The sequence below is a fragment of the Sander vitreus genome, chromosome 1 (genome assembly GCF_031162955.1).
Source record: "Sander vitreus isolate 19-12246 chromosome 1, sanVit1, whole genome shotgun sequence".
Lineage (NCBI taxonomy): Eukaryota > Metazoa > Chordata > Actinopteri > Perciformes > Percidae > Sander > Sander vitreus.
In genome coordinates this window covers 7216851-7229966 of record NC_135855.1, presented here as the reverse complement: position 1 = coordinate 7229966, position 13116 = coordinate 7216851, and the positions used below count along the sequence as shown (strand labels likewise).

At 40.8% G+C, this 13116-nt stretch overlaps 1 protein-coding gene across 3 annotated transcripts in view; it reads left to right on the top strand.

Annotated features, from left to right (window-relative positions):
* The window catches only part of lrrk1 (leucine-rich repeat kinase 1), a 97454-nt gene that overhangs the window by 52502 nt on the left and 31836 nt on the right, over positions 1 to 13116 (top strand). For all 3 annotated transcript variants that reach the window (XM_078257203.1, XM_078257114.1, XM_078257029.1), the window contains exons 20-25: positions 2351 to 2529; positions 2646 to 2743; positions 4692 to 4863; positions 4957 to 5126; positions 6374 to 6513; positions 9578 to 9881. In XM_078257203.1, coding sequence (XP_078113329.1) covers positions 2351 to 2529; positions 2646 to 2743; positions 4692 to 4863; positions 4957 to 5126; positions 6374 to 6513; positions 9578 to 9881 — 1063 coding nt within the window. The remainder of the gene's footprint in view (positions 1 to 2350; positions 2530 to 2645; positions 2744 to 4691; positions 4864 to 4956; positions 5127 to 6373; positions 6514 to 9577; positions 9882 to 13116) is intronic.

The window sequence follows — 13116 nt, the reverse complement described above, 5'->3', positions numbered from 1 at the left end:
TTACATATGTTTATTACAGTAAATGATAATTAAATATAAATACCACTAAGTGTGGTAAAGCCACATATTTGTTTTTATATTTCTGCAATCTGCCCTTTAGTTTGTGTGATTTGTTTCTGACTTTTATATGAATGTTTACACCAGGCTTGGTCGGTGCTCAATATACTACTGTGACTGAAGTAGTTAAATAAAAGATGTCATTCATATAAATTCATGGATCACCTAATTTCATCATCACATACAGGCCTGGCCTCCAGTAAAGAACGGTTTGTTTAATCTGTCTAATGTTGTATTGTTCATACTATACAATGATTTATTGCTCGTCTTTGTTGAATAATACAGAAGACAAAGAGCTTAAAAAATAATCGCATATTGAATCGCAATCACAATATTTTTGAAAAAAAATCGCAATTAGATTATTTTCAAAAATCGTTCAGCCCTACCCACTATTAGCACTTCTGTCTTATTTGTGTCTCACTATATATTAGTTGTACGCACAGTCCTGTCCAACTTCTATCTGTGGATGTTGTTACGCTGTTTGTATACACAAAAAACATCCTGATGCATTGTTATCAACTGGTATTGCTAACAATGTCGAACCTGGCTAGAGGAGCCCCACAATGAAAAATATGACTTGTAAATGGAATGCATTCTACTCGGGTGCGACGTCATTCCTAGCATCGGCTTCCGAGTTCAGCGATAAATGGAACGCACTGTTGTACACAACTCTCATACACGCCAATCAGCTTGTTGTGCTAAAGCCATATGGCTAAAAGTCGTTCCGGCAGAACTCACGCTTGTGAACTTTGGTTCCATATTACGTGCATCAATCTCATGTGGCACGGATACACAAACCATTATAGCCCTAATGTCTACACAGTCTGAATCACAGCATCACGTATAAATAAACCAGCGTGTTACCGCTGCTCTTGTGGAATAACACATCTGGTTGGGTGTTTTTTGTTGTTGTTGTTGTGATTAACAATTTTTTATTTTTCATTTTTTTAACAACCTACAAAACAAACAACTCGCAACATGAACAAATTCATAACATCATAAGCCCATCATACACATCCCTCCCCAGCATAAAGCTTCTTAGGAGCCCTCCAGAAAGCTCAGGTACTTTCTCCATTTTCTAGTGTATATATATATATATCTCCAATCTGGCAAACCGATTTTGTGTTTTTCAAACGCCGCCACTCTAGCCATCTCACAAGCTCACTCCTGGATTGACAGCACCACTTCATTATGTCTGGCTGTCATTAAACTAGTCTGGACCCAGCTTCGTATGTACTTATCCATACCACTTAGGATTGCCTGGGTGTTTTTTAATGTAAGAGACTGTAGGTTTCACTTACTCAGCTGCCACTTGGTCTTGCATTGCCAGCCCTATCTCTACAGCGCTGTGGAGATAGGTCTGGCTCTACCACACATACATTCCAATCACAATCGTCTTGGGCGGCGCCAAGTTCTGGACGCAGCGACGGAGGCTCTGCAAAAATAGTTTCAGGACGGAAATTGTTTTGGTGGAACATTTGCACCCCCTAAAAGAAAACGCCACATACAATATTAAATGAAGTTAACTGTTAACGTGAGCTATTTAAATTAGCTGGCTACATGGTTAAACGTAATTTGCTCTTACCAGTCTATCGCCGTGTGTAGTTTGTCTATAGCAAATCCCCACCAATTGGTCCCAAACAGTCCCAGTTAGAGAGTAAATGCCGTGAACATATTTTTTGTCAATCGTTTTTAATCATTTCCCGAAAGAACCAAGCGGGCCTGCCTTGTTGCACGACCCAAATTTTCTTCAAAACTTGCCATTTTCAGCATGTAGCTTGCTAGCTTGAAGTTTGCCGTTTCCCGAACGGAACGGAGTTTAAGAACGGCAACACACAGAAAGCAGAAGGCGAGGGACATCCGGCGGAACATCCAGCTGTGCCAGATGCGAGGCAATTGTCCTGGAAATTGTTGATCGTGACTAGCTGCCACTAAACTGTGTTGATCTGAGCCCGACCACCTTATCCTTGTGTTGTTGGTCAAAATGCAAACACGCTCAGGACTTGCAATTATGAAACTTGCATGTGCGCATTGTCTCTGGCAAATGGTCCTAATTGCTCTGTGTTCTTTGTTCTATGTTTTACTGAACATCAACATGTAGTATAATTACTGATTAAAAACGTAATACTGAAAATACAAAGACATACTTTAGTTACACGTGTACACATACAAAGAGGAGGCTCACTGTCCGGTGAGGTATTTTGTTATATATGTATATTATATTACGCCCTTGACTTCACTATTCAAGAATGAACACCATGTTTAAGGCTATCTTTGTTTGCATTATATCCAGCTATCAGCTTCTTGATAGAGACGGGGACCCTACTGCACTTCCCCGACACCAGCCATGGCCTGTGTACCCTCTATTTCCTGTGTCCTGTGTGGCTGTCAGAATGCCTGGAGAGGATCATGCACCTTAAGTCCTCTCGCTCTGTAGCCAGGAATGGAGTGATCCAAGCTGAAGACCTAAGGGTGAGACTCAGGAAACAACTGGTAAAATGGAAACAATTCTGGACTCTCAGAAAATGGAATTTGACTTTCTGAGTTGTTGGTTGACTTCCTATGGTGATATGATGTCTGTTGTGCAGATGCTGTTGGTAGGAACAGGGTTCACCGAGCAGACAGAGGAACAGTATTTCCAGTTTCTTACCAAGTTTGAGATTGCTCTTCCTGTGGCCAACAACAGGTAAAATATTGTTTTTTTTCTACAAATTTATACTCGTCTGATACAAATGGTGATTCCCTGTACAAAGCCCACACATTACTGTCCGAGTAGAAACCAATGACAGCGGAGGTCTTATCCAGGTTTATTAAAGTAAACAAATACTAAAACCAAAATACTTTTTGTAAACTGTGTGGTGTTTTGTAAAGTATTTTAAGTACGAGCCGAGAGACATGTATCACGCTGCTTCCAACTTTATTCTTCTTCTTCTCTGCACGTACCGTTTCTTCATCTACCTTTCACCTGTATCCTCACTGTGCACTCTTGCTCCCCCAGTGTTCACTAACAGTATTAACAGGACACAACAAACTGAACCTAAATAAAAACTAAGACCTTCAAGTAAAACTATACGGAAACTATATTGCCAGGTTAAAAACCTAATTAGCTAATTAGCTAGTTATAGTTTTTTAGCTATAATATATCACTTCTGACAACATGAATTTCCATCAACTCTCGAAACATTAAGGGCCCTATCTTGCACCCTACGCAGCGCAAAGCCTGACGCAAGTGTCTTTGCTAGTTTAAGAACGACACAGTTGTCAATTTCCTGTCCAGCGCCCACGTCGTTTAAATAGCAAATGCACTTGCGCCCATCTGTGCGCCCATGGGCATGCTGGTCTTACAGGGAGGTGTGTTCAAGTGCATTCTTTGCATATTGCTATCTTGAGGCAGCGGAAAGTGAGCGAGCCATTGACCAACAAAAACCTGGTCTAAAGTCAATAACGTAGCATTTCACTGTTATTTGAAAGCTTTAGTGCGTAACTTTTTGATATTAATGAACGTCCATTACAAGCCATTGTCAAATGAGTTGCTACAAAGCTAATGTGTGTATGGCTATGTTCAGATGGTTGTGTTGTCCAGCAACTTTTGCTCGCAGAAACTCGAGTGAAGATAATTACTTCTTCTGAAGAGTCCATCATGTTTTTTTTTATCCTCCGTGTCCTCCTTGGCTACTAGCAACTGTGTGGAGGAGGGGTGGGGGCTGTTCGCGATCACAGAAGGCTTGTATCATGTGGACGCGCCGACAGTTTTGTTCTTCTGTATGTAAATCATATGTAGTTACATGCTTTTGAAAAATTATACCTGGCCCTGACTAAAACAAACTAAATATATAAAAACTAAAACTAAATCTTTCTAAAAAACTGAAACTAAACTAAAACTAGCAAACACACAATGAAACTAAAATAAAATAGAAACTAATTAAAAACTATTAGAACCTTGGCTTATCCTATGATTTTTTTTCTTTGCTGCATAGCTTGTCCCACCGTTTTTGCACCACACAATTTACATCAGTTACATCAAATCATGCTGCACTGGTAACCATGCAAAACTCTCTCACATCCTTCTAGCAGCTAACAGCCAGAATCACCAAAGCAACCAACCCAAACACCTTAGCAACATCCTAGCAACACCCAGGCAACTACCTTTACCACCATTACAACTGCCTAGTAACCGCCTCATGATGCCCTAGCAAACACCTGCTAAAACCCTAGCAACTGCCCGTAAAGTACTGCCAGTGAATGTAATGATGCTGTAGCGGCACTTTTTTACCTTTTTTTTATATAGTATAATTACGACATCACAACCGTGATGAGATTTCTGGTAAAACCTGCAGCGAGGGCAAATACTCCTGCTGCAAGAACTGAATGAACTACACAGTTTCTGAATACGGCTGTGTGCAATTCTCTGTGGATTGAGTTTTGACCTGATTGAGCACCTCAACCTGCTTTATAAACGAAAAAGACATGGAAATCTCATTTTTTGCAAAATGCAAAGTAGTAGCTAATGACAGGGCAACCCGCTAAGAACAAAGAAATCCTGTCACTAGCGCCAAGCAAAGCAAACCTAAAGTTTCTTGAAACATTTTCTAGTTTTAAATGTGTTCTTCACTTTTCCTTAACTTTTGGTGTAGCTATCTGCTGCCCCACCTCCTTCCCCCCAAGCCAGCCATGGACATCCACGGCTTCCGTCAGCAGACCAACAACACCCTGCAGCGCCTTGTCCAGATGAGCTTTGTTCCTGCAGGATTTTGGGAGCGCTTCATTGCCAGGATGCTCATCAGCCTCAGAGAGATGGACCTGCAGGTACTGAAACCAGCAGATTCTCATCTTTCACCTATTGTATTTACACACCTTCAGCTTTTTACATCTGTGGCTTGAAATGTTGTCTTTGTGCAGTCATTTGAGCCCAAAAGAAACACCAGGAGCCAGCGCAGCAGGAACTCTGTGATCTACAGCTTTGCTGGAACCCAGCAGAGGAACCGTTGCAGCACCTTCAGAGTCCGACGCAGCCAGACCATATACTGGAAGGAGGGGCTGCTGGTCACTTTTGATGGAGGTTACCTCAGGTCAGAGATGGGGCTAGAAGGAAAGTAATCAAATGAGACATGCTTTAGTGAGGAAATAAAGAGTGTGAGAAGAGTGTGGAGTGTGGAGCTTCAGTTAGATTCAAAGCTTCAGAAAGGAGCCAGTTCTCAATTGGGGTAAACAGACTTGAGTCAAAAACCAAATAGCAGGTGGGAGCTAATATTCAATCAACTTCAATGGCATACTGGTTGACAGGATGTAGGTTCCACAGTTCAACCTAAACATTACAGGGGATTTCTGAGAAATAGTCTTTTTGAGAAGGGCTTGAACATTAAGAACAAGCTATCTTTGTTCAGAATATACACCAAACATTATTCTGTGTCTTAATGTCTTAGATCTGCCTATATGCAATATATTTACCTAAATTTTCAAGCTGCAGTATTTTAATTTCTTTGCTAATAACTCCAAGTTTTACATTTTCATTTTCAGTTCTCAATCGGTTTCAGTTTTTTTTTTTATATATATATATATATAGACAGAGTATATTGTACTCCAGGAGTGCACATAATCTCCCATTTCTTTTTTAAGATTAACCGTTTTTATTTAGTTTTATTACAGAACACAGAACATACAGCTCACAACATGAACATCCATCCCCCAGAACAAATGGGCTAAATGGAACCTGGGTCCCTGCAATCAGACATAGGTTATCATGTATCCCGGTCCAAAATTCCTGGACCTTATCACAGGACCATGGGACTTGAAGTAACTGGCCGTCCTCTGTCTTACATTTCCAACAAGTTGGTGTGTCTTTCAGACCAATTCGAAACAATCTGGAGGGAGTCCAATAGAAGCGTTGCATAATCTTGACCTGAATGAGGCGCATCCTCACATCGTGTGACATAGTTTTAATATTCCTACAGATTCTGTCCCACTCCTCATCATCCAGTGTAATATTCAGATCCCTTTCCCATGTCTTCTTGAGGGCTGACTAGGCTCCATCCCCCAGGTTCTCCATCTATCACAGTTTTCCCTCAATCTATAAATTACTATGAAGCTTAATGTACAAAATGAGACACACAAAACACCGACTGACTAAAATATGCAGTGTTCAGAAAATCTAAAAGAAATGCAGCTAATAAAAGGGATGAGTAAATGAACGTTGAACTGCCTCAAAGGTTCCTGCTGCTCCACATAAGCTGGTGTATACATTGTGAGTCGTGAGTTGGTGAAAGCAGATCAGACTTCCAGTGAAATGAGGCAGTGCCATTCGTTTGTGTCTCCACAGCGTGGAGTCATCGGATGTCAACTGGAAGAGGAAGAAGAGTGGAGGCATAAAGATCATCTGCCAGTCAGACGTGAGAGATTTCTCTGCCATGGCCTTCATCACAGACAACGTCAACTCTCTGATTGAGCAGTGGTTCCCTGGTCAGTGCAACTGCTCGCTGTTGAGTGCTGACTTCCAGCTCTCAATACTTCCTCAGATTCTTCGTCTTTGTCCTGATTTAAATCAAAGTTTTGTTAATATCATTCTGTGTTCAAATTGATTATTTAAAAGTTTGTATAGCCGTTTGTCTGATCTGACAAGTTTGACTCGTTTATTAAATGAAGAAATAATAGTTTGCCAAAAAGCAGTGTTGTATTAGTATCTTTTCCAAGTCAGGTATATTGGAACCAATATTAAAGCTTCAAAGATGCTCAGCCCTGTAAAAGAGAGACTCTGCACGGACAGAAAAACTTCTGTTTCCATGCTAGAGTAACCAGTGAAATAAGGGAGTAGCCTAGGGTGACCAGATTTCCCGGAACTAAAACCGGGACACTTTGCAGGTGACCGTAGTGCTCGTGCACGCACACGCTTTTTAACGTGAACATGTGCCAGCCCAGGTCAGACATAGACACAGACACAGACAGATTAGACACACTTTTGCCAACAGCACATGCAGGCCTACTGCTCACAACATAACGGGGTATCTCAGTTAATATTCATGAAATTTCTTGGTATGTAGCCTACATATCTACGAAATAATAGGCTATTAAAAGATATTGCGTGAGTTTCGTGTGGGACCAACTTTATTTTTCAGAATTAAAGAATGCTTTTGGAAAATGCACCCACTGAACTTGTGAAAAACTTTGTGAAAAGGTATTTTTCATTGCATGGCACTAAACGAATTATCTGGAACTGCTGCCACAGGCTTAACCTAAAGTTATGGTAACACTTTATGGTAAGGGTACATTAATTATGAATTAATTCATGATTTGTGGATTACTTCATTTATATCTTATGAATCATCAGGAATTGACATGAGTTCATAGCCTCTCATTCATGACCTCATGCATGAACAACACATCAACTAAAGCATTAGGTAAGGTGGGTACATCATTATGCACAAGTTGTGTTCAAATCAGAACTTGCGCAGTGATGACCACATTTTTTTGCAGAAAAATAAATAGTCATGATCATGCTTAATAAATCATAATTCATAAGGATGTGCCCACGTACCTAATGCTTTAGTTGTGTTGCTCATGTATGAGGTCACGAATGACAGACTATTCCTGATGATTCATGGGATATTAAGGAATGCAGTAACACATAAATCATTAATTACATAATGCATAATAATACATAAGCCTACATCAATTAATTCATGCATGAATTAATGATCATTCATGTACCCTTACCGTAAAGTGTTACCAGTGTTATTCTAACCAGCAACACACACACACAAATGTAATCTCATTTGATAGAGCAGATAGCTTCCCTTTTGGAAACATTCATTCCGTATATTTGTTAGAGGAGTGAATCTGCTCAAGAATCAGTTTGTTGGCTGAAAGCCTACTGTGAAATTATGCACAGGTGTCAGCCAAATTGGCCCGTGTGACGAGTGTCTGCTTCCCATTTTCAGCAGGACAGCGGAGCGGCTGTGGGTTGACTCTCCACGGTACTCATGGGCTTTATTTAAGACAGAAAATTGGTGATCATTGTTTAGGTACATTAAACCACGTTAAGCTTTTTCACGTTTTAGAATGTCTCCATTTCCACCCAGCGCTCGTCCGCTGACTTTTCAGCGGACCTGGAGGGACTGGTTAAAACAAGACAGATAACTTATCTGTCTTGTTTTAACCAGATAAGAAGAGGCATTGCAACAATGTTTACAAATATAGCCTACATTGTAACACTGACTGCACAGATTATGCAGACCGCTACAATTGACTGACACACACACACACACACACACACATGTTAAAATCATACGCTGGACGCTTTATTAGTCTTTCTACATGTGTTAGTTAATGATCGGGCTATAATAAGACCACGTCGGCTATGTAATCGCTGACAACCGGGACAATGTCATAATGGTTGGTGTAAATCGGGACATTTTAGCGTCCCGCCAGGCTTTTGTTGGGACTCGGGACACTCAATTCAAAATCGGGATTGTCCCGGTCAAATCGGGACATCTGGTCACCCTAGAGTAGCCAGACATTTTGACTTATTTTCTTATATTTAAAGCTCACAATGGTTATATTAGATAAATATGTCTGTATGAAAAGACATATTTATAATATGAAAAACTGAACCATAAATAATTCACTGTATAAGTGTAACTAACAGTGAATTATTTATGGTTCAGTTTTTCTTTAACCTGCTCAGTCAAGTAATGTTGCTTTTGGGGTGATGACATATTTATATATGACACAGATACAGTTAAAGAATTGTTGTATAATATGTGGTATACTTAATTGTCCTTAAACAGTTTGAAGCATAATTTACTACTTGGGAGTCCATCTAAACAATATCTTATCTTGACACTGTTAAGAACACTCTTTCCATGAGAGAGGATCTCTCTTTTCCATGCTTTGACAAAACGATCGCTCATCTTTTTCCACACGGTCCAGCAAAATGATTCTTCTTTTCCCAGTGTGGTGTCTCTCTCTGACCACATATTTTAGGCTCTTTGACTCCCTGTGGTCTGTACATGATGCTGTACAGATGTTTGTAGAGGCAAAGCTGCTCGACCAGGGTTCCCAGCCGACCATGTTGAACTGAAAGCACAGTGTGTGCTAGAAACGACAGCTGTGGTGACGTCATTTTATGGCTCGCACACCTCGCGCCTGGAAAACACCACGGCAAACCAAACCTAGCTTTATAAACGGCATCCAAAAGTGGCCTGCCATCATTTGGCTTTGTCGCCACTCACCACCTTCTTCTTGTGGGGAAATCAGGCATGTAGGTCAATTGAGGAGGGGAGGCTTCCCGCCGCCCCATCAGCAACATGCCTGAAGTTACAGGATCTGGATTCACAATATTGGAATACACGTACCCAAGTGGTTTGAAATTAAGGATTGCTTCCATCACTTAGTCACATTAAGTGACTTAGTTTACCTGGGTAAACTGGGACTGGCCTGACTCTATGTACCAATCTGTCCAGTTTTCAACTCTCCCATAAACAACACATCATGTAAATGTATTTTATCTATGTGTCCTCTCTTGTAGCTTTGACAGCCAGTGAGAGTGATGGGAGTCTCCTCATAGAGCAGTATGCGCCCTGTCCCCTCTGCGCCTCACTGGGCCAACAGAAGCCGTCCGAGCTCGTAGCCGGCCTGGTCGGAGAGAAAGGAGCGCGTGGAGGAGCTGACAGAGGAGGAGGACCAGCAGCAGGGGTTTGTTACTTTAACATGGAGGACTGTGTGCTAGCTGCAGTGGAGAAGGATCACATCATCTGTCCTCAGCACCCTGAGCAGCCAGTCCCCCTCCAGGAGTTGGTCCCAGAACTCTTCATGACAGACTTCCCTGCACGGTAACCTTTCACCATTTAATGCACCAAAACAATTTAACAAATTGATATTGGTTGGGCGCTAGACATTACAATAGAAAGGTTTCAGACACGCTTTTCAGTCAACCGTCTCACACACACCTGACAGAACAGATAAGCTTCTGTTTTATCTGTCTACACAGGCCATGTAACAGCTGATACATTGTGTACATAACTGCGACCCAGAGCATCATTTTAGGCTTCAGGACTTCAAGGCTCCTACTTATGGAAGAAATTGAGTGTTGTCTTCTGAGTGTACAGCACAACTTTCACTACGCTGCTGGTGTAGACCAGCGTCCGTATTACAGACCTTTCTATCTTAAGTTAAGATATAAGAACTAACTTTAGTAATCCTATCTTATCTCACTTCATCCTATCATATCTTAGGTTAGGAAATTCTAAATAATCAATCCAACATCAGTTATCAACTTTTACCTAGCAACTGATGCTATACTTTCTCATCTTGCCGAGCTAAACAACACTGTAACCGTTGTTTTTTTCTCATTGAAACATACTGAAAAATACATTGAAACTAGGGAAGCTAATTTAGATTTTTTTCGACTGAACGATAGCCGACCCTCGTTAACCAGTCATTAGTCCTAGTTCTGGGACGGGTCCAGGTCCTAGGCTGAGACATACTTTACGCATTCCACTGCTGTGGACTTGTACCAGTTTCGCAGCCACAATGTTGCGTGCATTGTCGTGGACACATGCAACGTACGTCTCCACAGCATCCACCGGCAAGGTTGTCACCTTTCCTCTCATCATCGATGTAGTGGCATGGGTCACATAGCTGGCCGGTGTTGGTGCCCTCAACTAGTCAAACTGTTGTGGTCTGTGTCTTAACAAATTAATGTTGGATACACACATACTCACACACACACACACACAGTGACAGTCAGCTGCTCCCAAGGGCTTTGGCTGTATAACAAGATTCAGCTGATTTATTGCCAGTGACAGCATGTGTTGATGCATTGTCAGGGCTCAAGGGTAACCGCCAGTCATTCAACTTTTGGAATAAATATTTGTGTGTGTGTGTGTGTGTGTGTGTGTGTGTGTGTGTGTGTGTGTGGAGGATATCTCTGCTTCTTTGAGGCACAGACCCATGGAAATGTTTGCTGCAACAGTTAAACATCCCCTCCAAATATTAGTACTCCAGCTAATTGGACTCAAGCTCTTAAAGAATGGATGACGGATGTTGGTATAAACACAAATGCCACAAACTATCATCCACTTTCACAGCTGGAAGCTAGTAGAAGTGTGCCCACGTTAGGGTGAGATTAGTCTTTTTGTTTTGGCCAATATTTATCTTTTATGTCTGAGCGAAACTTTATTTCTATAGTGTGACTTTGGTCACTTTAACCCAAGGTTACAACAGGTTAATAATTAACCATGGACATTTGCATCAATAGTAGGGTTGTCACAATAATCGATCGAAATGAGCTTTCAATTTAGACAATGAAATCAAAGCAGGATCAGCGAATCCCCCCAGTATTTTTCTCCCCACCCCCGCATACTCGCGCACGTCCGGAGAAAACAACAACAGACCCAACATACTTCACCAGCTGGTAGCATGCATATAAAGACACAGGGTAAAGTTAGCTTTGTGGTAACCTGCAGCTGCTCTTTTCCAGACATGGCCACGACCGTAGTCAGAGATAACAGAGACGCAACAGAACTGAAAAATCCTCCGACTTACCTAAAGTCCCCGTGTGGCAACATGTTGCCTAATGATTTATAGAAACAAACAACGAAGGTAAAGCATGTGGGCTCCGACAGGACTTCATGGTGCCTTCAGGTGCACCTAGTAAAACTAAATGTGCATTCAATTGCACAATTGAATGATACACGTCGTTAAAGAAATGGCGCATTAATTTGCGCTACATAAAAACTCTAAGAAACTCAAACTGAAATAAAAAAAGTTTAAATTCAATCGAATCGTGACCTTAAAATTGAAGGTCAAATTGAATCGTGGATTTGGAGAATCGTGAAACCCCTAATCAATATTGTTACTAGGATTACATACAGTTTAATATGCATTGAGCACTGATTTAAAAAGAATGGTCAAACTGTTGACTGGAACTATGTTGAATGTCTGATGTAATAATTGTAACTCAGGGTTCACCTATTAGCCCCATGGAGATGACAACTGAATAAATGACAAATGTCTAGTGGTGTCCCCGAATAAGAATTTACATAGGCGAATCAGAATCGTCAAGTCGTCAACTGACCATCGAATCATGGGTGGGGGGGCGGCTTGACATTAAGTGGTGCAGGGGTCTAGAAGATTCAATTCAATTTTATTCATAGTATCAAATCATAACGAATGATCTCAAGACAATTTACAGATGGTTGGCCTAGACCACATTCTATAATTTACAAAGACGCAACAATTCCAACAATTCCCCCAAGAGCAAGCATTTAGTGCAACAGTGGCGAGGAAAACTTCCTTTTAAGCAGAAACCTCGGACAGACCCAGTCTTTTTGTGGGCACAGATATATATACAGATATAGAGAAATATGATTCATAATAATTATAGCAGTTGATATAATGAACAGTGGCAATTATAGTAACACAATAAAGATAATGGAACTTTGACTATAAGTAATAGTAGTAGCAGTTCAGGCCACCCCAATCCAAGGAAAACTGCGAGGCGAGAAAACATAAGGACTCGAGGAATAAGCTCCCCAGAGCTAAGTTAGTAATAAGCATTACTGGGACATAAATGCACGCATTCACGACATTTACATTTTCTTTTCCCAGACATTTTCAGTTAAAGATTTAAATCCCTGCCCCCAAGATGCTCCTCCATCGGTCACGGATCGGGGATAGTGAAAATTAAATCTGTCATGGAGTGGTTGGATTTATTCAGGCACTTTAAGAAGATTTATTTAAATGGTTCTTTCTTTTCAAATTTGTTAAACGTAAAGTTAGTTTAACAGCACTGTATGTTGATATTTATATCACAATAGGCTGTATATTAACTTATTGGGAGGAAACCGGTAGTTCTATGTAAAATCCGACATTGACCAGAAGCTAAACACCTTCCACCATCAAGCACTGGAGACTAGGATCGTCGTAACTCGTAAAAGTTTATTTGACTTAGAAAGGGTGAAACTGGGAAATGAAACACAATGACGATTTACTTACATATTGTTGAGTCACAGACATTATACAATGATAATTGTAAAAACAATATAACTACACGTCACTGTAATG